This window comes from Micropterus salmoides, unplaced genomic scaffold (genome assembly GCF_014851395.1).
Source record: "Micropterus salmoides isolate LMB-PRFRI ecotype aquatic unplaced genomic scaffold, ASM1485139v1 Ms_hic_scaffold_2772, whole genome shotgun sequence".
NCBI classification, from domain to species: Eukaryota; Metazoa; Chordata; class Actinopteri; order Centrarchiformes; family Centrarchidae; genus Micropterus; species Micropterus salmoides.
In genome coordinates, this window is record NW_024042009.1 from 2371 (window position 1) to 28136 (window position 25766).

The 25766-nt window shown below is 41.2% G+C and overlaps 1 protein-coding gene and 11 non-coding genes across 12 annotated transcripts; 11 read left to right on the forward strand and 1 right to left on the reverse strand.

The window, feature by feature from the left end:
* Positions 1 to 205: 205 nt before the first annotated feature.
* On the reverse strand, positions 206 to 5973 carry LOC119881863 (cytochrome c oxidase subunit 7A2, mitochondrial-like). Its single transcript, XM_038691963.1, has 4 exons — positions 5820 to 5973; positions 5377 to 5466; positions 1773 to 1857; positions 206 to 469 (listed from the first exon to the last, which is right to left on the reverse strand). Exons 1-4 carry the CDS (start codon positions 5841 to 5843, stop codon positions 414 to 416), a joined length of 255 nt encoding a protein of 84 aa, XP_038547891.1. The 5' UTR covers positions 5844 to 5973; the 3' UTR covers positions 206 to 413.
* Positions 5974 to 7062: 1089 nt separating this feature from the next.
* trnay-gua lies at positions 7063 to 7151 on the forward strand. Its single transcript is given in 2 exon segments — positions 7063 to 7099; positions 7116 to 7151. It is a non-coding gene; the product is annotated as a tRNA-Tyr (tRNA).
* A 4075-nt stretch (positions 7152 to 11226) lies between these two features.
* On the forward strand, positions 11227 to 11315 carry trnay-gua. The gene is given in 2 exon segments: positions 11227 to 11263; positions 11280 to 11315. It is a non-coding gene; the product is annotated as a tRNA-Tyr (tRNA).
* A 2194-nt stretch (positions 11316 to 13509) lies between these two features.
* On the forward strand, positions 13510 to 13598 carry trnay-gua. The gene is given in 2 exon segments: positions 13510 to 13546; positions 13563 to 13598. It is a non-coding gene; the product is annotated as a tRNA-Tyr (tRNA).
* A 544-nt stretch (positions 13599 to 14142) lies between these two features.
* On the forward strand, positions 14143 to 14231 carry trnay-gua. Its single transcript is given in 2 exon segments — positions 14143 to 14179; positions 14196 to 14231. It is a non-coding gene; the product is annotated as a tRNA-Tyr (tRNA).
* Positions 14232 to 15286: 1055 nt separating this feature from the next.
* Positions 15287 to 15375, forward strand: trnay-gua. Its single transcript is given in 2 exon segments — positions 15287 to 15323; positions 15340 to 15375. It is a non-coding gene; the product is annotated as a tRNA-Tyr (tRNA).
* Positions 15376 to 15918: 543 nt separating this feature from the next.
* On the forward strand, positions 15919 to 16007 carry trnay-gua. The gene is given in 2 exon segments: positions 15919 to 15955; positions 15972 to 16007. It is a non-coding gene; the product is annotated as a tRNA-Tyr (tRNA).
* Positions 16008 to 16794: 787 nt separating this feature from the next.
* Positions 16795 to 16883, forward strand: trnay-gua. The gene is given in 2 exon segments: positions 16795 to 16831; positions 16848 to 16883. It is a non-coding gene; the product is annotated as a tRNA-Tyr (tRNA).
* A 2016-nt stretch (positions 16884 to 18899) lies between these two features.
* On the forward strand, positions 18900 to 18987 carry trnay-gua. Its single transcript is given in 2 exon segments — positions 18900 to 18936; positions 18952 to 18987. It is a non-coding gene; the product is annotated as a tRNA-Tyr (tRNA).
* A 2898-nt stretch (positions 18988 to 21885) lies between these two features.
* trnay-gua lies at positions 21886 to 21974 on the forward strand. Its single transcript is given in 2 exon segments — positions 21886 to 21922; positions 21939 to 21974. It is a non-coding gene; the product is annotated as a tRNA-Tyr (tRNA).
* A 665-nt stretch (positions 21975 to 22639) lies between these two features.
* On the forward strand, positions 22640 to 22728 carry trnay-gua. The gene is given in 2 exon segments: positions 22640 to 22676; positions 22693 to 22728. It is a non-coding gene; the product is annotated as a tRNA-Tyr (tRNA).
* Positions 22729 to 25029: 2301 nt separating this feature from the next.
* trnay-gua lies at positions 25030 to 25117 on the forward strand. Its single transcript is given in 2 exon segments — positions 25030 to 25066; positions 25082 to 25117. It is a non-coding gene; the product is annotated as a tRNA-Tyr (tRNA).
* The last annotated feature ends 649 nt before the right edge of the window (positions 25118 to 25766 follow it).

Sequence of the window (25766 nt, forward strand, 5' to 3'; positions counted from 1 at the left end):
CGCTTTCAGTCTGCCTGTTTAAACCCTTTTGTTGTTTCCTCCAGAGGAATTCAACGATAACACCCTGAGTCCGGAGCCGAGTGACTCCGAGCCACAGCGTCTACATGGCGAGGGGCTGCGCATCTACGAGACCTACTGCCTGGACGAAAGCATCGACAAGAGCCTGTGCTGTATTTAAGAAATCAAAGAAACACTCATCAACAGGTTTTAGTCATGAGAGGCATTTTTTTTTAATTGATGTCATCAGAGAGATTACAAGAAATAAATATTGATCCCATGAACGTGAAACAACATCCCACCATGACAGGAAACACGCAGCCCGGCACAGACGGAGGATCATCATCTTTCTATACAACAACAGAGCGGCTGGCCTGTTTTTAAAGTGGAAGTAAACGGCTGAAGCAGCGGAGTCGTTATTTCTTCTGAGGGAACGCTGCCTTCACCAGTTCATACACAACATACGCAGCTCCTGAAAGGAAAAACAAGGCCGGTTAGCGGGACATGATGTAGAACAGTTAGATTAAACAACAACTGTGCAGCAACAAAAGCAGAGACGACGGATCTAAAGATATTTCTTAAATGATGTAAGACAGGTCTATCTTGGAGTCGTTAGCGACCCTATAAGTGTTCACTGACCTTCCAGCTCTAGTTCATTCTCTCATGTAACTGTCCTTGTTAGGGAGACATTTAGACTGATAAAGGGTTGGCAGATATTCTCTGGGAATCTTAGGAGAATGTTTACAAGAACGTACTGGCTCCGCAGATTAGAGTACAACTCATGGAGAGTCATAGATTCCAACCTGACACAGCATTGGAATATAAAAATCAGACAGACTGGCACTATGTAGAAAGTGTTGCATGAAGGACACACAACGTGTCTTGATTTGAACCAACAGAGTCTTCACACATGGATAGAGGGTGAACATGAACCTTATTCAGACACTTAGTTAAACTCTGTAGATCAAAGACGGATAAATATCTCCAGAGAGGAAGTATTCTTGAGAGTTGGTGTTGGTATGCTGGCTCTGTATGTCCTTGTCCAAGTCTCATTAAACCTTGCTAAATTAAGTCTTCATCAGTCTGCGAAACGCCTTCGTCGCACCTGATCCTGCCTCACAATAGTTCTTCAACACCGGATCATTAAGCATCATTGTTATATGGACTTTCCTTTACGTAGCTGCAACAGGTGAATTGGTCGGAAGTTTAGTGGGTTCTGTGTTACAGGATTGCCAGATGAACTCAACCAAGGAATAACGCTTTTTGGTGGATTATGTTGGGACTTTTCTGCATCATCCCATCGCCTAAACAGACTGTGGCGAGGTTGCGTAAGTTAGCTGTTTATATTATTGACTGCGGGGTCTCACCACGCTTCACCTGGTATCTTTTTTTTCTTACCGAGGAGGACATCTATTTGAATCCGGACCATTTAAGTTATTTGAATGAACATTGTTTGCAATGTTTGTTTGGTGTGTCGCAGTGCGGCCGAGCGAGTGTGTATAATCCTGATTTATCTCTAGATACACGCTGTTGAACCCTTCATATGGACTTTTTCTCGTTAATGTAATGTATACAGTTGCAGCTTGAGTGTTTATTGGGGTTATTTAGGTTTTGTTTAACTAAAGTAAGCAGGCCGCTGGCTGTAATCACCTCAGAAGGTCCCGTTACCTTATCTACTTTTCTCATGCTGTTTTGGTGTAAGGCAAATTGTTGCAAGCTCAACTTTTAGAGAAATAAATCTGCAGGAAGTTTAAAGCAGATGGGGATCTTCTCACCCAGGACAGTGAGGGTCATCGTTGTTCTGTACAACAGAGCGTCGACGGTGCCTCCTTTTAAGTGAACTGGCATCCCGTTATCCTCCTGCGGGCGAGAAAATGATAGAAAACTTAGAACGGCAACAAACGGCATTGAATCACTGGTACAATGAGCGACACCTCTGCAAGATGACTGGATTTTTACACCTGGGTCATAAAAAAAACAAAACAAATCAGTCCCAGGCTTTTCTTCTTCTACTGTATGTTTGTTTATTGTACAAACTTCTACTGGAGACATCGAACAAGCTGCTAAAAAGGGGTCACCACTAAACTTACCTGAAGACCTTTTCAAGCTCACGTTTAAGCCTGGCTTTTAAAGAAACACTACTTGTTCTAGCCGTAGTCAACAGGAAAGTTATTTGCTACACTACTTTATTTTAAAGAGACACATCTGGAGATATTCTATATTTTCCTTCTCGTCAAATCTCAGCAAAAGACCAGTTCAGTCGTCTCTTTAAATGTTATGTCGATGGAGGAGAGCTGAAAACAAAATCCTTTCACGTACAATTGTCCTCCTAGATGGGAAAACAATTCAGATTATTAAGAAACTCAGATTACTGAGACCAACCTTATTTACAACTGATTTCCTCTCCTTTAGCTTGTTCTTCACAGTAATTCAGTTAGACTGCAAGTCTGAGTGTCCAATTTATTTAACTTCTTCTAAATATTGGCATTGGCTGCTATCATGATCATTTTCACCCACAATAATCTAGTAAAACAACCAGACTGGCCTTTTGGAAATTTGCATTAAGGCTGCAATTACCAATTATATTTTATTGTCCATCAGTGTGCAGATTATTATTATTATTATTTTTAAATCAGTTAGTCTATAAAATGTATTACCAGAGCCCAAAGTGCCCTTTGTGAAACCAAGAGTCCAAAACCCAAAGACTCTTCATTTACTCATAAATGACAAAGAAAAGCAACGTATCCTCACAGTTAACATGATGAACCAGCACATGTTTGAGCAGAGTCCCCATTAGAGACTTAAAGGGACTGTTTAGAGAGTCAGAGCTCTTCAGGGTGCGATGACCCATCAGGCATCAAAAGGTCTACAGCTCATCATGCAGACTGGATTCAATCATTGCGGGTTGTAAAAAGCATATTTCAGCGGCCATCACCAGCGCAGGAGAACAAACCAGCCATAAAACTAGTTTGTTTAGTCTACAAGACACCTGGGCAGCTTGTTAAATCACCAAGTTCTTCATTTTCACACTAGCAGGGGCGACGTTTGGCTGCCTGAGCTGTGAAAGCAGCAGCAGCAGACACTATAATCTACTCCCCGGCCTTGCTCGACATCAGTGAAGCTCAACAAGTACTGCGTGTAGGTATTTAACTCACTGCAGGTCCAACATGCATCATTAGTACTTCACTTGTTAGATACCAGCTACTTATCTTTGGAGCTACAATGACAGAAGTTTCATGGCTTCATGAGAAGAACCACTGCTAAAGAAATGAAAATACGCACCATTCAGCATCTGTAATATAAAATCATGTATATTCCTGAAGTTCTCATATAGAGAACTGGAGTTTATGTAACATGGTCAGATTTTTTTTGCCTCATATTTTCAAGGTTTGATTTCTCCAAACGAGACTGAACTGCCACAGAGGGAGGAAGTATCTGACCTCATTAAACAGGTCTGCTTTAAGCCTTTCAAGATTCTTAGCTTATGTTCTTATCTATTCTCTGTGTTTATGAAAACCTTTGTTTACATTTTCAGAGGCCGCAAGCAGCAACATTTCTCATAACTCTTACATGCATGAGGGTAATGCTTAGTCATTCTGTGGCAGCAGTGAACAGTTTCTCAAGTTTAACCCTGAAAACACGGACTAAAAAGGATTTGGACGACTCACTACAGCTTCATATAGCATATAATACCCTTATTTGAGACCTCTGCACTCCGTCTGTGACCTTGTGATTTTGTTACCTACTGAGAAATATCACAGCGTCATTTATTTTTTTTTCCTGCTGTCCAGCATCGGTTTTAGATCTTTTAAGATGTTTTTGTGATCTCACAGACGTCTGCTGTCTGACCAGAATGGTAATGAAATGTTTGTCTTTCTCTTCTTATTCAGTGAATGAGCATTAAGATCGTTTTGCAGCAGGTCCGGCAGTTACCGGTGCAGTCGGTGGAAATTTTGGGTTTAGACATTGGTTTCATTCTGGGTAAACTAACTATCACTCAGGGCAAAGAGAACTGTGAGATCACAAACTCGCTTTGAAGCTGTAACCTCCTGCCGGATAACGGGTAACAAGATGATGTTTAATGTTTTGCAAAAGGAAACTATGACAGAATCACAGAGTGACCTCATATTAATAAGGATATCCTCTGAGGCGGATATAAATGATGTTAATCACTTTACATGAGATCAAACCACTTATACGTAACAAAATACTTAATTAGCTTTTTGTTGTTGTTTTTTAAACCAACTTGCTAAGAATAATTTATTCAGACAAAAAAAGAACTACAACTTTGTATCATAGCAATAAAACCGGAGAAAATTGAATAATTGAGCCGAGTCGAGCGTTTCCCATTAATTGCCTAATTGAATTAATTGACTGTGAAGGGCCAAGTCTCATTACGAACCGAATATATTTTTACACTTCTCATAACCACAAAGGTGGCGGGGCACCACTGAAGTTCAGCGATGTGTAAATCAGTACTCGTTTACAAATCCTGTTCTTAGGCACCAAAAGTGTTTTTACCTTAGCTGAATGAAAAGAAATAAAACTATGCTGAGAGTTCTCGTCCGGTAAGAGCATTGATAAAGAACCGAGCAAATAAGAGTACGGACGAGATAAAAGATACAATCCAACTGATACCAAACCCTACAGCTGGTTGGATAATCCCAATTCTGATCCCTTCACCGACTTCGCCTCTTTCACCAAATGTTTTTTTTTGCGATTCTTATGAAGTTGTACTTTAGGAGATTGCAATTACTTCATCACTGAGCATAGTTGTTTCACATCACTGAGTGTAATGTGGAAAACTGCATCCTGCATGTGTTTTTTTTTTTTTATAAATATTGTGATGATAATAGATTTTGACGGTTTTACGTCAAAGTACCTCCTCGGGGTAAGAAGTAATTTGACCGCAACAGCAGCACCTAAACCCCTCCAGAAACCGAGGGAAATCCTGAATGTGTTCATGATTAAATTGTTTACAAAAACAGAAGGTTCTTCTTAGATCTAGCCTCTTAATTTCAGTCTCAAAGTGCAACAGATTGAAGCATTTAAAAATGAACCTGACTTTTCTTCCAGTCTCCTGTGGGAAACACTGAGGTCACGCATAGTATTTCATCCCAGCTTCGCACATAAAGGAAAACTTTGACTACCTAAACCACTGACACTGTACTAGATGAGATTACAAACGCTATAACTACAAATGTGAATTATTATAGTCTTTAAAAAGGTTGTCAGGAAATCGGACAGTTTTTGAACACCATGATCATAACAGCACATCTGAAGGTCAAAAGTAAAACTTAAGGTCAAACGAGACGTTACGTGGTTTAAAACAGGGTCTTATAATACTGTAGTAACGTGAGCGGTTTCTTGTGGATTTACCTGAAACGCCTTCTGTTTCTGTGGGACTTTGTTGTCGACCTGTCGGCGGGCGGAGCTGGTGAAGGTCCGCCGCGCCACCTGCTGGAGCGCCTGCAAAACAACAACAAACCGGCAAAGTCATCACACACACACACACACACAGACACACGAGGACGTGGGTGGCATTACTGAACCCGCTTTTAAACACGTTTAATGTTACATACATATTACATCGAATACAAGCGGCTAGAGGCGAGAAGTGCTCGTTAAACTACCGCGGAAGCTAAGCTAAGCTAAGCTAAGCTAATGCTAACTCTTCCGGCGGCTTTGACCCCTAACGTTAGCTTCGCACTTTCTATCCGCGCTTTTCCTTTTCCACGGCTATCCAGACACATATACATATTTAATTAGTTGAATGATAATTATACAATGGAAACGCACACTTTCAGTAGAAACAGACTTACAAATAAGTGTCTGTAACTGTTCATCTTCACAGTCTGTCCGCAGTCGCTTCTCTCACACAAGGACGCCGGAAAACTCCACTTCCGCTTTCAGCTTCTTCTTCTTCTTGTTCTTGTTTCCGGCAGACTAGACGCATCTGTGGCGTATTGCTGCCCTCCTCTGTTCGCTATTCACATCTCAACGCTAATTGCCTATATCATTTTGTATAAACCAGTTTTATGTAGGCGCTCGATCACTTTCTTCATTTTGTTCCAACTATCTAAGTTAACTAGGGTGCGCATGCTAAATATAGTTTCTCCAATTGCTCCCAGGTCTCTAAACAATTTCCTCCTTTGGCGAGAGTATTTTCTACAAAGAACTAATACATGCTTCACTGTTTCCTTGTCTCCACATTCACATTTTCCATCAGGGTGTTTACCAATCAGAGCCAGCCCACAGTGCCCAAATCTCAGTCTGGACAGAACTACTGCATCTTACCTCTAAAATCACATCTTCCTTTCTCTAAAGTTCTTTGTTCTGAATAATATGTTCTCCCCTTTCTTTCGTTTTCCCATGATTTTTGCCACATTTCTTTCACTGACCAATTTATTATTTCTGTGTAATCCGGTAACCCATATTGTAAATTAATTTGAACTCTTTCCTCCAGCACGGCCTTCTTTGCCACCACATCTGCCTCCTGATTACCCTCCACACACATGTGCGCCTGTACCCACACAAACCCCACCTCATACCCTGCTTTGTGAATTCTATACAACACCTGCATAATTTCCACAAGTAAATCGGGTCTAGATTTCATTATCGTATCTTTAATTGTAATCAGAGTTGCTGCTAAGTCGCTACATATAACTGAATATTCCTGTTTATTATCTTCTGCAATTATTTAGAAGCCGAGATGGGTTTCTTTGCTTGAAATGTTCAGACAAGATTAACTTGTCCACATCCAGCACTAGAAGGTAAAACACACAGACAAAGATATGTTATGTCTATTCTGTGTAGTTCTTCTGCAATTATTTAGAAGCCGAGATGGGTTTCTTTGCTTGATATGTTCAGACAAGCTGAGCTTGTCCACATCCAGCGCTAGAAGGTGAAACGCAGAGACATGTTCTGCTATTTCCGTGTAGTTCTTCTGCAATTATTTCAAGCAGGTAAGTCTGACCAGTTTTAAACAAGCATTTCCACAGTGTGATAAAGGTTTCTGTTATGTCCATGTCCTTGTTATTGGGTGTTCTCAAAAGTGATGCGTTCCCTTCGATAGCTCAGTTGGTAGAGCGGAGGACTGTAGATTCATAATGTCAGAAATCCTTAGGTCGCTGGTTCAACTCCGGCTCGAAGGAGGTGCTTTATGTTTGTGTCCGACTGACAAAACAAGAAGCCGAGATGGGTTTCATTGCTTGATATGTTCAGACAAGCTTAGCTTGTCCACATCCAGCGCTAGAAGGTAAAACACAGAGACATGTTCTGCTAATTCCGTGTAGTTCGTCTGCAATTATTTAGAAGCCGAGATGGGTTTCTTTGCTTGAAATGTTCAGACAAGCTTAGCTTGTCCACATCCAGTGCTAGCAGGTGAAACGCAGAGACAGAAACATGTTCTGCTAATTCTGTGTAGTTCTTCTGATATTTTTAGAAGCTAAGATGGGTTTCTTTGCTTGATATGTTCAGACAAGCTGAGTTTGTCCACATCCAGCGCTAGAAGTAAAAACACAGAGACATGTTCTGCTAATTCCGTGTAGTTCGTCTGCAATTATTTAGAAGCCGAGATGGGTTTCTTTGCTTGAAATGTTCAGACAAGCTGAGCTTGTCCACATCCAGCGCTAGCAGGTGAAACACAGAGACATGTTCTTCTAATTCTGTGTAGTTCTTCTGCAATTATTTCAAGCAGGTAAGTCTGACTTTAGTCAACAATGAACCAGTTTTAAACAAGCATTTCCACAGTGTAATAAAGGTTTCTATTATGTCCATGTCCTTGTTATTGGGTGTTCTCAAAAGTGATGCGTTCCCTTCGATAGCTCAGTTGGTAGAGCGGAGGACTGTAGATTCACATCCAGCGCTAGCAGGTGAAATGCAGAGAAAGACATGTTCTGCTCATTTTGTGTAGTTCTTCTGCAATTATTTAGAAGCCGAGATGGGTTTCTTTGCTTGAAATGTTCAGACAAGCTTAGCTTGTCCACATCCAGCGCTAGAAGGTAAAACACACAGACAAAGATATGTTATGCCAATTCTGTGTAGTTCTTCTGCAATTATTTAGAAGCCGAGATGGGTTTCTTTGCTTGATATGTTCAGACAAGCTTAGCTTGTCCACATCCAGTGCTAGCAGGTGAAACGCAGAGACAGAAACATGTTCTGCTAATTTTGTATAGTTCTTCTGATATTTTTTAGAAGCTAAGATGGGTTTCTTTGCTTGATATGTTCAGACAAGCTGAGCTTGTCCACATCCAGCGCTAGCAGGTGAAACACAGAGACATGTTCTTCTAATTCTGTGTAGTTCTTCTGCAATTATTTCAAGCAGGTAAGTCTGACTTTAGTCAACAATGAACCAGTTTTAAACAAGCATTTCCACAGTGTAATAAAGGTTTCTGTTATGTCCATGTCCTTGTTATTGGGTGTTCTCAAAAGTGATGCGTTCCCTTCGATAGCTCAGTCGGTAGAGCGGACGACTGTAGATTCATAATGTCAGAAATCCTTAGGTTGCTGGTTCAACTCCGGCTCGAAGGAGGTGCTTTATGTTTGTTTCCGACTGACAAAACAAGAAGCCGAGGTGGGTTTCATTGCTTGATATGTTCAGACAAGCTTAGCTTGTCCACATCCAGCGCTAGAAGGTAAAACACAGAGACATGTTCTGCTAATTCCGTGTAGTTCTTCTGCAATTATTTAGAAGCTGAGATGGGTTTCTTTGCTTGATATGTTCAGACAAGCTGAGCTTGTCCACATCCAGCTCTAGAAGGTAAAACACAGAGACATGTTCTGCTAATTCCGTGTAGTTCGTCTGCAATTATTTAGAAGCCGAGATGGGTTTCTTTGCTTGAAATGTTCAGACAAGCTTAGCTTGTCCACATCCAGTGCTAGCAGGTGAAACGCAGAGACAGAAACATGTTCTGCTAATTCTGTGTAGTTCTTCTGATATTTTTTAAAAGCTAAGATGGGTTTCTTTGCTTGATATGTTCAGACAAGCTGAGCTTGTCCACATCCAGCGCTAGAAGGTAAAACACAGAGACATGTTCTGCTAATTCCGTGTAGTTCGTCTGCAATTATTTAGAAGCCGAGATGGGTTTCTTTGCTTGAAATGTTCAGACAAGCTTAGCTTGTCCACATCCAGTGCTAGCAGGTGAAACGCAGAGACAGAAACATGTTCTGCTAATTCTGTGTAGTTCTTCTGCAATTATTTAGAAGCCGAGATGGGTTTCTTTGCTTGATATGTTCAGACAAGCTGAGCTTGTCCACATCCAGCGCTAGAAGGTAAAACACAGAGACATGTTCTGCTAATTCCGTGTAGTTCTTCTGCAATTATTTAGAAGCCGAGATGGGTTTCTTTGCTTGAAATGTTCAGACAAGCTGAGCTTGTCCACATCCAGTGCTAGCAGGTGAAACGCAGAGACAGAAACATGTTCTGCTAATTTTGTATAGTTCTTCTGATATTTTTTAGAAGCTAAGATGGGTTTCTTTGCTTGATATGTTCAGACAAGCTGAGTTTGTCCACATCCAGCGCTAGCAGGTGAAACACAGAGACATGTTCTTCTAATTCTGTGTAGTTCTTCTGCAATTATTTCAAGCAGGTAAGTCTGACTTTAGTCAACAATGAACCAGTTTTAAACAAGCATTTCCACAGTGTAATAAAGGTTTCTGCTATGTCCATGTCCTTGTTATTGGGTGTTCTCAAAAGTGATGCGTTCCCTTCGATAGCTCAGTTGGTAGAGCGGATGACTGTAGATTCATAATGTCAGAAATCCTTAGGTTGCTGGTTCAACTCCGGCTCGAAGGAGGTGCTTTATGTTTGTTTCCGACTGACAAAACAAGAAGCCGAGATGGGTTTCATTCCTTGATATGTTCAGACAAGCTTAGCTTGTCCACATCCAGTGCTAGCAGGTGAAACGCAGAGACAGAAACATGTTCTGCTAATTCTGTGTAGTTCTTCTGATATTTTTTAGAAGCTAAGATGGGTTTCTTTGCTTGATATGTTCAGACAAGCTGAGCTTGTCCACATCCAGCGCTAGAAGGTAAAACACAGAGACATGTTCTGCTAATTCCGTGTAGTTCTTCTGCAATTATTTAGAAGCCGAGATGGGTTTCTTTGCTTGAAATGTTCAGACAAGCTGAGCTTGTCCACATCCAGTGCTAGCAGGTGAAACGCAGAGACAGAAACATGTTCTGCTAATTTTGTATAGTTCTTCTGATATTTTTTAGAAGCTAAGATGGGTTTCTTTGCTTGATATGTTCAGACAAGCCTAGCTTGTCCACATCCAGTGCTAGCAGGTGAAACGCAGAGACAGAAACATGTTCTGCTAATTCTGTGTAGTTCTTCTGATATTTTTTAGAAGCTAAGATGGGTTTCTTTGCTTGATATGTTCAGACAAGCTGAGTTTGTCCACATCCAGCGCTAGCAGGTGAAACACAGAGACATGTTCTTCTAATTCTGTGTAGTTCTTCTGCAATTATTTCAAGCAGGTAAGTCTGACTTTAGTCAACAATGAACCAGTTTTAAACAAGCATTTCCACAGTGTAATAAAGGTTTCTGCTATGTCCATGTCCTTGTTATTGGGTGTTCTCAAAAGTGATGCGTTCCCTTCGATAGCTCAGTTGGTAGAGCGGATGACTGTAGATTCATAATGTCAGAAATCCTTAGGTTGCTGGTTCAACTCCGGCTCGAAGGAGGTGCTTTATGTTTGTTTCCGACTGACAAAACAAGAAGCCGAGATGGGTTTCATTCCTTGATATGTTCAGACAAGCTTAGCTTGTCCACATCCAGTGCTAGCAGGTGAAACGCAGAGACAGAAACATGTTCTGCTAATTCTGTGTAGTTCTTCTGATATTTTTTAGAAGCTAAGATGGGTTTCTTTGCTTGATATGTTCAGACAAGCTGAGCTTGTCCACATCCAGCGCTAGAAGGTAAAACACAGAGACATGTTCTGCTAATTCCGTGTAGTTCGTCTGCAATTATTTAGAAGCCGAGATGGGTTTCTTTGCTTGAAATGTTCAGACAAGCTTAGCTTGTCCACATCCAGTGCTAGCAGGTGAAACGCAGAGACAGAAACATGTTCTGCTAATTCTGTGTAGTTCTTCTGCAATTATTTCAAGCAGGTAAGTCTGACTTTAGTCAACAATGAACCAGTTTTAAACAAGCATTTCCACAGTGTAATAAAGGTTTCGGTTATGTCCATGTCCTTGTTATTGGGTGTTCTCAAAAGTGATGCGTTCCCTTCGATAGCTCAGTTGGTAGAGCGGAGGACTGTAGATTCATAATGTCAGAAATCCTTAGGTCGCTGGTTCAACTCCGGCTCGAAGGAGGTGCTTTATGTTTGTGTCCGACTGACAAAACAAGAAGCCGAGATGGGTTTCATTGCTTGATATGTTCAGACAAGCTTAGCTTGTCCACATCCAGCGCTAGAAGGTAAAACACAGAGACATGTTCTGCTAATTCCGTGTAGTTCTTCTGCAATTATTTAGAAGCTGAGATGGGTTTCTTTGCTTGATATGTTCAGACAAGCTGAGCTTGTCCACATCCAGCGCTAGAAGGTAAAACACACAGACAAAGATATGTTATGCCAATTCTGTGTAGTTCTTCTGCAATTATTTAGAAGCCGAGATGGGTTTCTTTGCTTGATATGTTCAGACAAGCTTAGCTTGTCCACATCCAGTGCTAGCAGGTGAAACGCAGAGAAAGAAACATGTTCTGCTAATTCTGTGTAGTTCTTCTGATATTTTTTAGAAGCTAAGATGGGTTTCTTTGCTTGATATGTTCAGACAAGCTGAGCTTGTCCACATCCAGCGCTAGAAGGTAAAACACAGAGACATGTTCTTCTAATTCCGTGTAGTTCTTCTGCAATTATTTAGAAGCCGAGATGGGTTTCTTTGCTTGAAATGTTCAGACAAGCTTAGCTTGTCCACATCCAGTGCTAGCAGGTGAAACGCAGAGAAAGAAACATGTTCTGCTAATTCTGTGTAGTTCTTCTGATATTTTTTAGAAGCTAAGATGGGTTTCTTTGCTTGATATGTTCAGACAAGCTGAGCTTGTCCACATCCAGCGCTAGCAGGTGAAACACAGAGACATGTTCTTCTAATTCTGTGTAGTTCTTCTGCAATTATTTCAAGCAGGTAAGTCTGACTTTAGTCAACAATGAACCAGTTTTAAACAAGCATTTCCACAGTGTAATAAAGGTTTCTGTTATGTCCATGTCCTTGTTATTGGGTGTTCGCAAAAGTGATGCGTTCCCTTCGATAGCTCAGTTGGTAGAGCGGTGGACTGTAGATTCATAATGTCAGAAATCCTTAGGTCGCTGGTTCAACTCCGGCTCGAAGGAGTTGCTTTATGTTTGTTTCCGACTGACAAAACAAGAAGCCGAGATGGGTTTCTTTGCTTGATATGTTCAGACAAGCTTAGCTTGTCCACATCCAGCGCTAGAAGGTAAAACACACAGACAAAGATATGTTATGCCAATTCTGTGTAGTTCTTCTGCAATTATTTAGAAGCCGAGATGGGTTTCTTTGCTTGATATGTTCAGACAAGCTTAGCTTGTCCACATCCAGCGCTAGAAGGTAAAACACAGAGACATGTTCTGCTAATTCCGTGTAGTTCGTCTGCAATTATTTAGAAGCCGAGATGGGTTTCTTTGCTTGAAATGTTCAGACAAGCTTAGCTTGTCCACATCCAGTGCTAGCAGGTGAAACGCAGAGACAGAAACATGTTCTGCTAATTCTGTGTAGTTCTTCTGATAGTCTTTAGAAGCTAAGATGGGTTTCTTTGCTTGATATGTTCAGACAAGCTGAGCTTGTCCACATCCAGCGCTAGAAGGTAAAACACAGAGACATGTTCTGCTAATTCCGTGTAGTTCGTCTGCAATTATTTAGAAGCCGAGATGGGTTTCTTTGCTTGAAATGTTCAGACAAGCTTAGCTTGTCCACATCCAGTGCTAGCAGGTGAAACGCAGAGACAGAAACATGTTCTGCTAATTCTGTGTAGTTCTTCTGCAATTTTTAGAAGCTAAGATGGGTTTCATTGCTTGATTTGTTCAGACAAGCTGAGTTTGTCCACATCCAGCGCTAGCAGGTGAAACACAGAGACATGTTCTTCTAATTCTGTGTAGTTCGTCTGCAATTATTTAGAAGCCGAGATGGGTTTCTTTGCTTGAAATGTTCAGACAAGCTTAGCTTGTCCACATCCAGTGCTAGCAGGTGAAACGCAGAGAAAGAAACATGTTCTGCTAATTCCATGTAGTTCTTCTGCAATTATTTAGAAGCTGAGATGGGTTTCTTTGCTTGATATGTTCAGACAAGCTGAGCTTGTCCACATCCAGCTCTAGAAGGTAAAACACAGAGACATGTTCTTCTAATTCTGTGTAGTTCGTCTGCAATTATTTCAAGCAGGTAAGTCTGACTTTAGTCAACAATGAACCAGTTTTAAACAAGCATTTCCACAGTGTGATAAAGGTTTCTGTTATGTCCATGTCCTTGTTATTGGGTGTTCTCAAAAGTGATGCGTTCCCTTCGATAGCTCAGTTGGTAGAGCGGAGGACTGTAGATTCATAATGTCAGAAATCCTTAGGTCGCTGGTTCAACTCCGGCTCGAAGGAGGTGCTTTATGTTTGTGTCCGACTGACAAAACAAGAAGCCGAGATGGGTTTCATTGCTTGATATGTTCAGACAAGCTTAGCTTGTCCACATCCAGCGCTAGAAGGTAAAACACACAGACAAAGATATGTTATGCCAATTCTGTGTAGTTCTTCTGCAATTATTTAGAAGCCGAGATGGGTTTCTTTGCTTGAAATGTTCAGACAAGCTTAGCTTGTCCACATCCAGTGCTAGCAGGTGAAACGCAGAGAAAGAAACATGTTCTGCTAATTCCATGTAGTTCTTCTGCAATTATTTAGAAGCTGAGATGGGTTTCTTTGCTTGATATGTTCAGACAAGCTGAGCTTGTCCACATCCAGCTCTAGAAGGTAAAACACAGAGACATGTTCTTCTAATTCTGTGTAGTTCTTCTGCAATTATTTCAAGCAGGTAAGTCTGACTTTAGTCAACAATGAACCAGTTTTAAACAAGCATTTCCACAGTGTGATAAAGGTTTCTGTTATGTCCATGTCCTTGTTATTGGGTGTTCTCAAAAGTGATGCGTTCCCTTCGATAGCTCAGTTGGTAGAGCGGAGGACTGTAGATTCATAATGTCAGAAATCCTTAGGTCGCTGGTTCAACTCCGGCTCGAAGGAGGTGCTTTATGTTTGTTTCCGACTGACAAAACAAGAAGCCGAGATGGGTTTCATTGCTTGAAATGTTCAGACAAGCTTAGCTTGTCCACATCCAGTGCTAGCAGGTGAAACGCAGAGACAGAGACATGTTCTGCTAATTCTGTGTAGTTCTTCTGATATTTTTTAGAAGCTAAGATGGGTTTCTTTGCTTGATATGTTCAGACAAGCTGAGCTTGTCCACATCCAGCTCTAGAAGGTAAACACAGAGACATGTTCTGCTAATTCCGTGTAGTTCGTCTGCAATTATTTAGAAGCCGAGATGGGTTTCTTTGCTTGAAATGTTCAGACAAGCTTAGCTTGTCCACATCCAGTGCTAGCAGGTGAAACGCAGAGACAGAAACATGTTCTGCTAATTCTGTGTAGTTCTTCTGATATTTTTTAGAAGCTAAGATGGGTTTCTTTGCTTGATATGTTCAGACAAGCTGAGCTTGTCCACATCCAGCGCTAGAAGGTAAAACACAGAGACATGTTCTGCTAATTCCGTGTAGTTCGTCTGCAATTATTTAGAAGCCGAGATGGGTTTCTTTGCTTGAAATGTTCAGACAAGCTTAGCTTGTCCACATCCAGTGCTAGCAGGTGAAACGCAGAGACAGAAACATGTTCTGCTAATTCTGTGTAGTTCTTCTGATATTTTTTAGAAGCTAAGATGGGTTTCTTTGCTTGAAATGTTCAGACAAGCTTAGCTTGTCCACATCCAGTGCTAGCAGGTGAAACGCAGAGAAAGAAACATGTTCTGCTAATTCCATGTAGTTCTTCTGCAATTATTTAGAAGCTGAGATGGGTTTCTTTGCTTGATATGTTCAGACAAGCTGAGCTTGTCCACATCCAGCTCTAGAAGGTAAAACACAGAGACATGTTCTTCTAATTCTGTGTAGTTCTTCTGCAATTATTTCAAGCAGGTAAGTCTGACTTTAGTCAACAATGAACCAGTTTTAAACAAGCATTTCCACAGTGTGATAAAGGTTTCTGTTATGTCCATGTCCTTGTTATTGGGTGTTCTCAAAAGTGATGCGTTCCCTTCGATAGCTCAGTTGGTAGAGCGGAGGACTGTAGATTCATAATGTCAGAAATCCTTAGGTCGCTGGTTCAACTCCGGCTCGAAGGAGGTGCTTTATGTTTGTGTCCGACTGACAAAACAAGAAGCCGAGATGGGTTTCATTGCTTGATATGTTCAGACAAGCTTAGCTTGTCCACATCCAGCGCTAGAAGGTAAAACACACAGACAAAGATATGTTATGCCAATTCTGTGTAGTTCTTCTGCAATTATTTAGAAGCCGAGATGGGTTTCTTGCTTGAAATGTTCAGACAAGCTTAGCTTGTCCACATCCAGTACTAGCAGGTGAAACGCAGAGAAAGAAACATGTTCTGCTAATTCCATGTAGTTCTTCTGCAATTATTTAGAAGCTGAGATGGGTTTCTTTGCTTGATATGTTCAGACAAGCTGAGCTTGTCCACATCCAGCTCTAGAAGGTAAAACACAGAGACATGTTCTTCTAATTCTGTGTAGTTCTTCTGCAATTATTTCAAGCAGGTAAGTCTGACTTTAGTCAACAATGAACCAGTTTTAAACAAGCATTTCCACAGTGTGATAAAGGTTTCTGTTATGTCCATGTCCTTGTTATTGGGTGTTCTCAAAAGTGATGCGTTCCCTTCGATAGCTCAGTTGGTAGAGCGGAGGACTGTAGATTCATAATGTCAGAAATCCTTAGGTCGCTGGTTCAACTCCGGCTCGAAGGAGGTGCTTTATGTTTGTTTCCGACTGACAAAACAAGAAGCCGAGATGGGTTTCATTGCTTGATATGTTCAGACAAGCTTAGCTTGTCCACATCCAGCGCTAGAAGGTAAAACACAGAGACATGTTCTGCTAATTCCGTGTAGTTCTTCTGCAATTATTTAGAAGCTAAGATGGGTTTCTTTGCTTGATATGTTCAGACAAGCTGAGCTTGTCCCATCCAGCTCTAGAAGGTAACACAGAGACATGTTCTGCTAATTCCGTGTAGTTCGTCTGCAATTATTTAGAAGCCGAGATGGGTTTCTTTGCTTGAAATGTTCAGACAAGCTTAGCCTTTCCACATCCAGTGCTAGCAGGTGAAACGCAGAGACAGAAACATGTTCTGCTAATTCTGTGTAGTTCTTCTGATATTTTTTAGAAGCTAAGATGGGTTTCTTTGCTTGATATGTTCAGACAAGCTGAGCTTGTCCACATCCAGCGCTAGAAGGTAAAACACAGAGACATGTTCTGCTAATTCCGTGTAGTTCGTCTGCAATTATTTAGAAGCCGAGATGGGTTTCTTGCTTGAAATGTTCAGACAAGCTTAGCTTGTCCACATCCAGTGCTAGCAGGTGAAACGCAGAGACAGAAACATGTCTGCTAATTCTGTGTAGTTCTTCTGCAATTATTTCAAGCAGGTAAGTCTGACTTTAGTCAACAATGAACCAGTTTTAAACAAGCATTTCCACAGTGTAAAAAGGTTTCTGTTATGTCCATGTCCTTGTTATTGGTGTTCTCAAAAGTGATGCGTTCCCTTCGATAGCTCAGTTGGTAGAGCGGAGGACTGTAGATTCATAATGTCAGAAATCCTTAGGTCGCTGGTTCAACTCCGGCTCGAAGGAGCTGCTTTATGTTTGTGTCCGACTGACAAAACAAGAAGCCGAGATGGGTTTCATTGCTTGATATGTTCAGACAAGCTTAGCTTGTCCACATCCAGCGCTAGAAGGTAAAACACAGAGACATGTTCTGCTAATTCCGTGTAGTTCGTCTGCAATTATATAGAAGCCGAGATGGGTTTCTTTGCTTGATATGTTCAGACAAGCTTAGCTTGTCCACATCCAGTGCTAGCAGGTGAAACGCAGAGAAAGAAACATGTTCTGCTAATTCTGTGTAGTTCTTCTGATATTTTTTAGAAGCTAAGATGGGTTTCTTTGCTTGATATGTTCAGACAAGCTGAGCTTGTCCACATCCAGCGCTAGAAGGTAAAACACAGAGACATGTTCTGCTAATTCCGTGTAGTTCGTCTGCAATTATTTAGAAGCCGAGATGGGTTTCTTTGCTTGAAATGTTCAGACAAGCTTAGCTTGTCCACATCCAGTCCTAGCAGGTGAAACGCAGAGACAGAAACATGTTCTGCTAATTCTGTGTAGTTCTTCTGATATTTTTAGAAGCTAAGATGGGTTTCTTTGCTTGATATGTTCACAAGCTGAGCTTGTCCACATCCAGCGCTAGAAGGTAAAACACAGAGACATGTTCTGCTAATTCCGTGTAGTTCGTCTGCAATTATTCAGAAGCCGAGATGGGTTTCTTTGCTTGAAATGTTCAGACAAGCTTAGCTTGTCCACATCCAGTGCTAGCAGTGAAACGCAGAGAAAGAAACATGTTCTGCTAATTCTGTGTAGTTCTTCTGATATTTTTTAGAAGCTAAGATGGGTTTCTTTGCTTGATATGTTCAGACAAGCTGAGTTTGTCCACATCCAGCGCTAGCAGGTGAAACACAGAGACATGTTCTTCTAATTCTGTGTAGTTTTCTGCAATTATTTCAAGCAGGTAAGTCTGACTTTAGTCAACAATGAACCAGTTTTAAACAAGCATTTCCACAGTGTGATAAAGGTTTCTGTTATGTCCATGTCCTTGTTATTGGGTGTTCTCAAAAGTGAGGACTGTAGATTCATAATATCAGAAATCCTTAGGTCGCTGGTTCAACTCCGGCTCGAAGGAGGTGCTTTATGTTTGTGTCCGACTGACAAAACAAGAAGCCGAGATGGGTTTCATTGCTTGATATGTTCAGACAAGCTTAGCTTGTCCACATCCAGCGCTAGAAGGTAAAACACAGAGACATGTTCTGCTAATTCCGTGTAGTTCGTCTGCAATTATTTAGAAGCCGAGATGGTTTTCTTTGCTTGAAATGTTCAGACAAGCTTAGCTTGTCCACATCCAGCTCTAGAAGGTAAAACACAGAGACATGTTCTGCTAATTCCGTGTAGTTCGTCTGCAATTATTTAGAAGCCGAGATGGGTTTCTTTGCTTGATATGTTCAGACAAGCTTAGCTTGTCCACATCCAGCTCTAGAAGGTAAAACACAGAGACATGTTCTGCTAATTCCGTGTAGTTCGTCTGCAATTATTTAGAAGCCGAGATGGGTTTCTTTGCTTGAAATGTTCAGACAAGCTTAGCTTGTCCACATCCAGTGCTAGCAGGTGAAACACAGAGACAGAAACATGTTCTGCTATTCTCTGTAGTTCTTCTGATATTTTTAGAAGCTAAGATGGGTTTCTTTGCTTGATATGTTCAGACAAGCTGAGCTTGTCCACATCCAGCGCTAGAAGGTAAAACACAGAGACATTTCTGCTATTCCGTGTAGTTCGTCTGCAATTATTTAGAAGCCGAGATGGGTTTTTTCTTGCTTGAAATGTTCAGACAAGCTTAGCTTGTCCACATCCAGTGCTAGCAGGTGAAACGCAGAGACAGAAACATGTTCTGCTAATTCTGTGTAGTTCTTCTGCAATTATTTCAAGCAGGTAAGTCTGACTTTAGTCAACAATGAACCAGTTTTAAACAAGCATTTCCACAGTGTAATAAAGGTTTCTGTTATGTCCATGTCCTTGTTATTGGGTGTTCTCAAAAGTGATGCGTTCCCTTCGATAGCTCAGTTGGTAGAGCGGAGGACTGTAGATTCATAATGTCAAAATCCTTAGGTCGCTGGTTCAACTCCGGCTCGAAGGAGGTCTTTATGTTTGTGTCCGACTGACAAAACAAGAAGCCGAGATGGGTTTCATTGCTTGATATGTTCAGACAAGCTTAGCTTGTCCACATCCAGCGCTAGAAGGTAAAACACACAGACAAAGATATGTTATGCCAATTCTGTGTAGTTCTTCTGCAATTATTTAGAAGCCGAGATGGGTTTCTTTGCTTGAAATGTTCAGACAAGCTTAGCTTGTCCACATCCAGTGCTAGCAGGTGAAACGCAGAGAAAGAAACATGTTCTGCTAATTCTGTGTAGTTCTTCTGATATTTTTTAGAAGCTAAGATGGGTTTCTTTGCTTGATATGTTCAGACAAGCTGAGCTTGTCCACATCCAGCTAGAAGGTAAAACACAGAGACATGTTCTGCTAATTCCGTGTAGTTCGTCTGCAATTATTTAGAAGCCGAGATGGGTTTCTTTGCTTGAAATGTTCAGACAAGCTTAGCTCGTCCACATCCAGTGCTAGCAGGTGAAACGCAGAGACAGAAACATGTTCTGCTAATTCTGTGTAGTTCTTCTGATATTTTTTAGAAGCTAAGATGGGTTTCATTGCTTGATATGTTCAGACAAGCTGAGTTTGTCCACATCCAGCGCTAGCAGGTGAAACACAGAGACATGTTCTTCTAATTCTGTGTAGTTCTTCTGCAATTATTTCAAGCAGGTAAGTCTGACTTTAGTCAACAATGAACCAGTTTTAAACAAGCATTTCCACAGTGTAATAAAGGTTTCTGTTATGTCCATGTCCTTGTTATTGGGTGTTCTCAAAAGTGAGGACTGTAGATTCATAATGTCAGAAATCCTTAGATTGCTGGTTCAACTCCGGCTCGAAGGAGGTGCTTTATGTTTGTCCGACTGACAAACAAGAAGCCGAGATGGGTTTCATTGCTTGATATGTTCAGACAAGCTTAGCTTGTCCACATCCAGCGCTAGAAGGTAAAACACAGAGACATGTTCTGCTAATTCCGTGTAGTTCTTCTGCAATTATTTAGAAGCTGAGATGGGTTTCTTTGCTTGATATGTTCAGACAAGCTTAGCTTGTCCACATCCAGCTCTAGAAGGTAAAACACAGAGACATGTTCTGCTAATTCCGTGTAGTTCGTCTGCAATTATTTAGAAGCCGAGATGGGTTTCTTTGCTTGATATGTTCAGACAAGCTTAGCTTGTCCACATCCAGTGCTAGCAGGTGAAACACAGAGACAGAAACATGTTCTGCTAATTCTGTGTAGTTCTTCTGATATTTTTTAGAAGCTAAGATGGGTTTCTTTGCTTGATATGTTCAGACAATGAGCTTGTCCACATCCAGCGCTAGAAGGTAAAACACAGAGACATGTTCTGCTAATTCCGTGTAGTTCGTCTGCAATTATTTAGAAGCCGAGATGGGGTTTCTTTGCTTGAAATGTTCAGACAAGCTTAGCTTGTCCACATCCAGTGCTAGCAGGTGAAACGCAGAGACAGAAACATGTTCTGCTAATTCTGTGTAGTTCTTCTGCAATTATTTCAAGCAGGTAAGTCTGACTTTAGTCAACAATGAACCAGTTTTAAACAAGCATTTCCCAGTGTAATAAAGGTTTCTGTTATGTCCATGTCCTTGTTATTGTTCTCAAAGTGATGCGTTCCTTCGATAGCTCAGTTGGTAGAGCGGAGGACTGTAGATTCATAATGTCAGAAATCCTTAGGTCGCTGATTCAACTCCGGCTCGAAGGAGGTGCTTTATGTTTGTGTCCGACTGACAAAACAAGAAGCCGAGATGGGTTTCATTGCTTGATTGTTCAGACAAGCTTAGCTTGTCCACATCCAGCGCTAGAAGGTAAAAACACAGACAAAGATATGTTATGCCAATTCTGTGTAGTTTTCGGCAATTATTTAGAAGCCGAGATGGGTTTCTTTGCTTGATATGTTCAGACAAGCTTAGCTTGTCCACATCCAGCGCTAGAAGGTAAAACACAGAGACATGTTCTGCTAATTCCGTGTAGTTCGTCTGCAATTATTTAGAAGCCGAGATGGGTTTTTTGCTTGAAATGTTCAGACAAGCTTAGCTTGTCCACATCCAGTGCTAGCAGGTGAAACGCAGAGACAGAAACATGTTCTGCTAATTCTGTGTAGTTCTTCTGATATTTTTTAGAAGCTAAGATGGGTTTCATTGCTGATATGTTCAGACAAGCTGAGTTTGTCCACATCCAGCGCTAGCAGGTGAAACACAGAGACATGTTCTTCTAATTCCGTGTAGTTCGTCTGCAATTATTTAGAAGCCGAGATGGGTTTCTTTGCTTGAAATGTTCAGACAAGCTTAGCTTGTCCACATCCAGTGCTAGCAGGTGAAACGCAGAGACAGAAACATGTTCTGCTAATTCTGTGTAGTTCTTCTGATATTTTTTAGAAGCTAAGATGGGTTTCTTTGCTTGATATGTTCAGACAAGCTGAGCTTGTCCACATCCAGCGCTAGAAGGTAAAACACAGAGACATGTTCTGCTAATTCCGTGTAGTTCGTCTGCAATTATTTAGAAGCCGAGATGGGTTTCTTTGCTTGAAATGTTTCAGACAAGCTTAGCTTGTCCACATCCAGTGCTAGCAGTGAAACGCAGAGACAGAACATGTTCTGCTAATTCTGTGTAGTTCTTCTGATATTTTTTAGAAGCTAAGATGGGTTTCATTGCTTGATATGTTCAGACAAGCTGAGTTTGTCCACATCCAGCGCTAGCAGGTGAAACACAGAGACATGTTCTTCTAATTCTGTGTAGTTCTTCTGCAATTATTTCAAGCAGGTAAGTCTGACTTTAGTCAACAATGAACCAGTTTTAAACAAGCATTTCCACAGTGTGATAAAGGTTTCGGTTATGTCCATGTCCTTGTTATTGGGTGTTCTCAAAAGTGATGCGTTCCCTTCGATAGCTCAGTTGGTAGAGCGGAGGACTGTAGATTCATAATGTCAGAAATCCTTAGGTCGCTGGTTCAACTCCGGCTCGAAGGAGGTGCTTTATGTTGTGTCCGACTGACAAAACAAGAAGCCGAGATGGGTTCATTGCTTGATATGTTCAGACAAGCTTAGCTTGTCCACATCCAGCGCTAGAAGGTAAAACACACAGACAAAGATAGTTATGCCAATTCTGTGTAGTTCTTCTGCAATTATTTAGAAGCCGAGATGGGTTCTTTGCTTGAAATGTTCAGACAGCTTAGCTTGTCCACATCCAGTGCTAGCAGGTGAAACGCAGAGAAAGAAACATGTTCTGCTAATTCTGTGTAGTCTTCTGATATTTTTTAGAAGCTAAGATGGGTTTCTTTGCTTGATATGTTCAGACAAGCTGAGCTTGTCCACATCCAGTGCTAGAAGGTAAAACACAGAGACATGTTCTGCTAATTCCGTGTAGTTCTTCTGCAATTATTTAGAAGCCGAGATGGGTTTCTTTGCTTGAAAGTTCAGACAAGCTTAGCTTGTCCACATCCAGTCCTAGCAGGTGAAACGCAGAGACAGAAACATGTTCTGCTAATTCTGTGTAGTTCTTCTGCAATTATTTCAAGCAGGTAAGTCTGACTTTAGTCAACAATGACCAGTTTTAAACAAGCATTTCCACAGTGTAATAAAGGTTTCTGTTATGTCCATGTCCTTGTTATTGGGTTTCTCAAAGTGATGCGTTCCCTTCGATAGCTCAGTTGGTAGAGCGGAGGACTGTAGATTCATAATGTCAGAAATCCTTAGGTCGCTGGTTCAACTCCGGCTCGAAGGAGGTGCTTTATGTTTGTGTCCGACTGACAAAACAAGAAGCCGAGATGGGTTTCATTGCTTATATGTTCAGACAAGCTTAGCTTGTCCACATCCAGCGCTAGAAGGTAAAACACAGAGACATGTTCTGCAATTCCGTGTAGTTCGTCTGCAATTATATAGAAGCCGAGATGGTTTCTTTGCTTGATATGTTCAGACAAGCTTAGCTTGTCCACATCCAGTGCTAGCAGGTGAAACGCAGAGAAAGAAACATGTTCTGCTAATTCTGTGTAGTTCTTCTGATATTTTTTAGAAGCTAAGATGGGTTTCTTTGCTTGATATTTCAGACAAGCTGAGCTTGTCCACATCCATCCAGCGCTAGAAGGTAAACACAGAGACATGTTCTGCTAATTCCGTGTAGTTCGTCTGCAATTATTTAGAAGCCGAGATGGTTTTTGCTGAAATGTTCAGACAAGCTTAGCTTGTCCACATCCAGTGCTAGCAGGTGAAACGCAGAGACAGAAACATGTTCTGCTAATTCTGTGTAGTTCTTCTGATATTTTTAGAAGCTAAGATGGGTTTCTTTGCTTGATATGTTCAGACAAGCTGAGCTTGTCCACATCCAGCGCTAGAAGGTAAAACACAGAGACATGTTCTGCTAATTCCGTGTAGTTCGTCTGCAATTATTCAGAAGCCGAGATGGGTTCTTTGCTTGAAATGTTCAGACAAGCTTAGCTTGTCCACATCCAGTGCTAGCAGGTGAAACGCAGAGAAAGAAACATGTTCTGCTAATCTGTGTAGTTCTTCTGATATTTTAGAAGCTAAGATGGGTTTCTTTGCTTGATATGTTCAGACAAGCTGAGCTTGTCCACATCCAGCGCTAGAAGGTAAACACAGAGACATGTTCTGCTAATTCCGTGTAGTTCGTCTGCAATTATTAGAAGCCGAGATGGGTTTCTTTGCTTGAAATGTTCAGACAAGCTTAGCTTGTCCACATCCAGTGCTAGCAGGTGAAACGCAGAGACAGAAACATGTTCTGCTAATTCTGTGTAGTTCTTCTGATATTTTTAGAAGCTAAGATGGGTTTCTTTGCTTGATATGTTCAGACAAGCTGAGCTTGTCCACATCCAGCGCTAGAAGGTAAAACACAGAGACATGTTCTGCTAATTCCGTGTAGTTCTTCTGCAATATTTAGAAGCCGGGAGGGGTTTCTTTGCTTGATATGTTCAGACAAGCTGAGCTTGTCCACATCCAGCTCTAGAAGGTAAACACAGAGACATGTTCTCTAATTCCGTGTAGTTCGTCTGCAATTATTTAGAAGCCGAGATGGGTTTCTTTGCTTAAAATGTTCAGACAAGCTTAGCTTGTCCACATCCAGTGCTAGCAGGTGAAACGCGAGACAGAAACATGTTCTGCTAATTCTGTGTAGTTCTTCTGCAATTATTTAGAAGCTAAGATGGGTTTCATTGCTTGATTTGTTCAGACAAGCTTAGCTTGTCCACATCCAGCGCTAGAAGGTAAACACAGAGACATGTCTGCTAATTCCGTGTAGTTCTCTGCAATTATATAGAAGCCGAGATGGGTTCTTTGCTTGATATGTTCAGACAAGCTTAGCTTGTCCACATCCAGTGCTAGCAGGTGAACGCAGAGAAGAAACATGTTCTGCTAATTCTGTGTAGTTCTCTGATATTTTTTAGAAGCTAAGATGGGTTTCTTTGCTTGATATGTTCAGACAAGCTGAGCTTGTCCACATCCAGCGCTAGAAGGTAAAACACAGAGACATGTTCTGCTAATTCCGTGTAGTTCGTCTGCAATTATTTAGAAGCCGCGATGGGTTTCTTTGCTTGAAATGTTCAGACAAGCTAGCTTGTCCACATTCAGTGCTAGCAGGTGAAACGCAGAGACAGAAAACATGTTCTGCTATTCTGTGTAGTTCTTCTGTATTTTTTAGAAGCTAAGATGGGTTTCTTTGCTTGATATTGTTCAGACAAGCTGAGCTTGTCCACATCCAGCGCTAGAAGGTAAAACAACAGAGACATGTTCTGCTAATTCCGTGTAGTTCTTCTGCAATTATTTAGAAGCCGGAGGGGTTTCTTTGCTTGATATGTTCAGACAAGCTGAGCTTGTCCACATCCAGTCCTAGCAGGTGAAACGCAGAGACAGACATGTTCTGCTAATTCTGTGTAGTTCTTCTGCAATTATTTCAAGCAGGTAAGTCTGACTTTAGTCAACAATGAACCAGTTTTAAACAAGCATTTCACAGTGTATAAAGGTTTCTGTTATGTCCATGTCCTTGTTATTGGGTGTTCTCAAAAGTGATGCGTTCCCTTCGATAGCTCAGTTGGTAGAGCGGAGGACTGTAGATTCATAATGTCAAAATCCTTAGGTCGCTGGTTCAACTCCGGCTCGAAGGAGGTGCTTTATGTTGTGTCCGACTGACAAACAAGAAGCCGAGATGGGTTTCATTGCTTGATATGTTCAGACAGCTTAGCTTGCCACATCCAGCGCTAGAAGGTAAACACAGAGACTTTCTGCTAATTCCGTGTAGTTCGTGCAATATATAGAAGCCGAATGGGTTTCTTTGCTTGATATGTTCAGACAAGCTTAGCTTGTCCACATCCAGTGCTAGCAGGTGAAACGCAGAGAAAGAAACATGTTCTGCTGCTAATTCTGTGTAGTTCTTCTGATATTTTTTAGAAGCTAAGATGGGTTTCTTTGCTTGATATGTTCAGACAAGCTGAGCTTGTCCACATCCAGCGCTAGAAGGTAAACACAGAGACATGTTCTGCTAATTCCGTGTAGTTCGTCTGCAATTATTTAGAAGCCGAGATGGGTTTCTTTGCTTGAAATGTTCAGACAAGCTTAGCTTGTCCACATCCAGTGCTAGCAGGTGAAACGCAGAGACAGAAACATGTTCTGCTAATTCTGTGTAGTCTTCTGATATTTTTTAGAAGCTAAGATGGGTTTCTTTGCTTGATATGTTCAGACAAGCTGAGCTTGTCCAATCCAGCGCTAGAAGGTAAAACACAGAGACATGTTCTGCTAATTCGTGTAGTTCGTCTG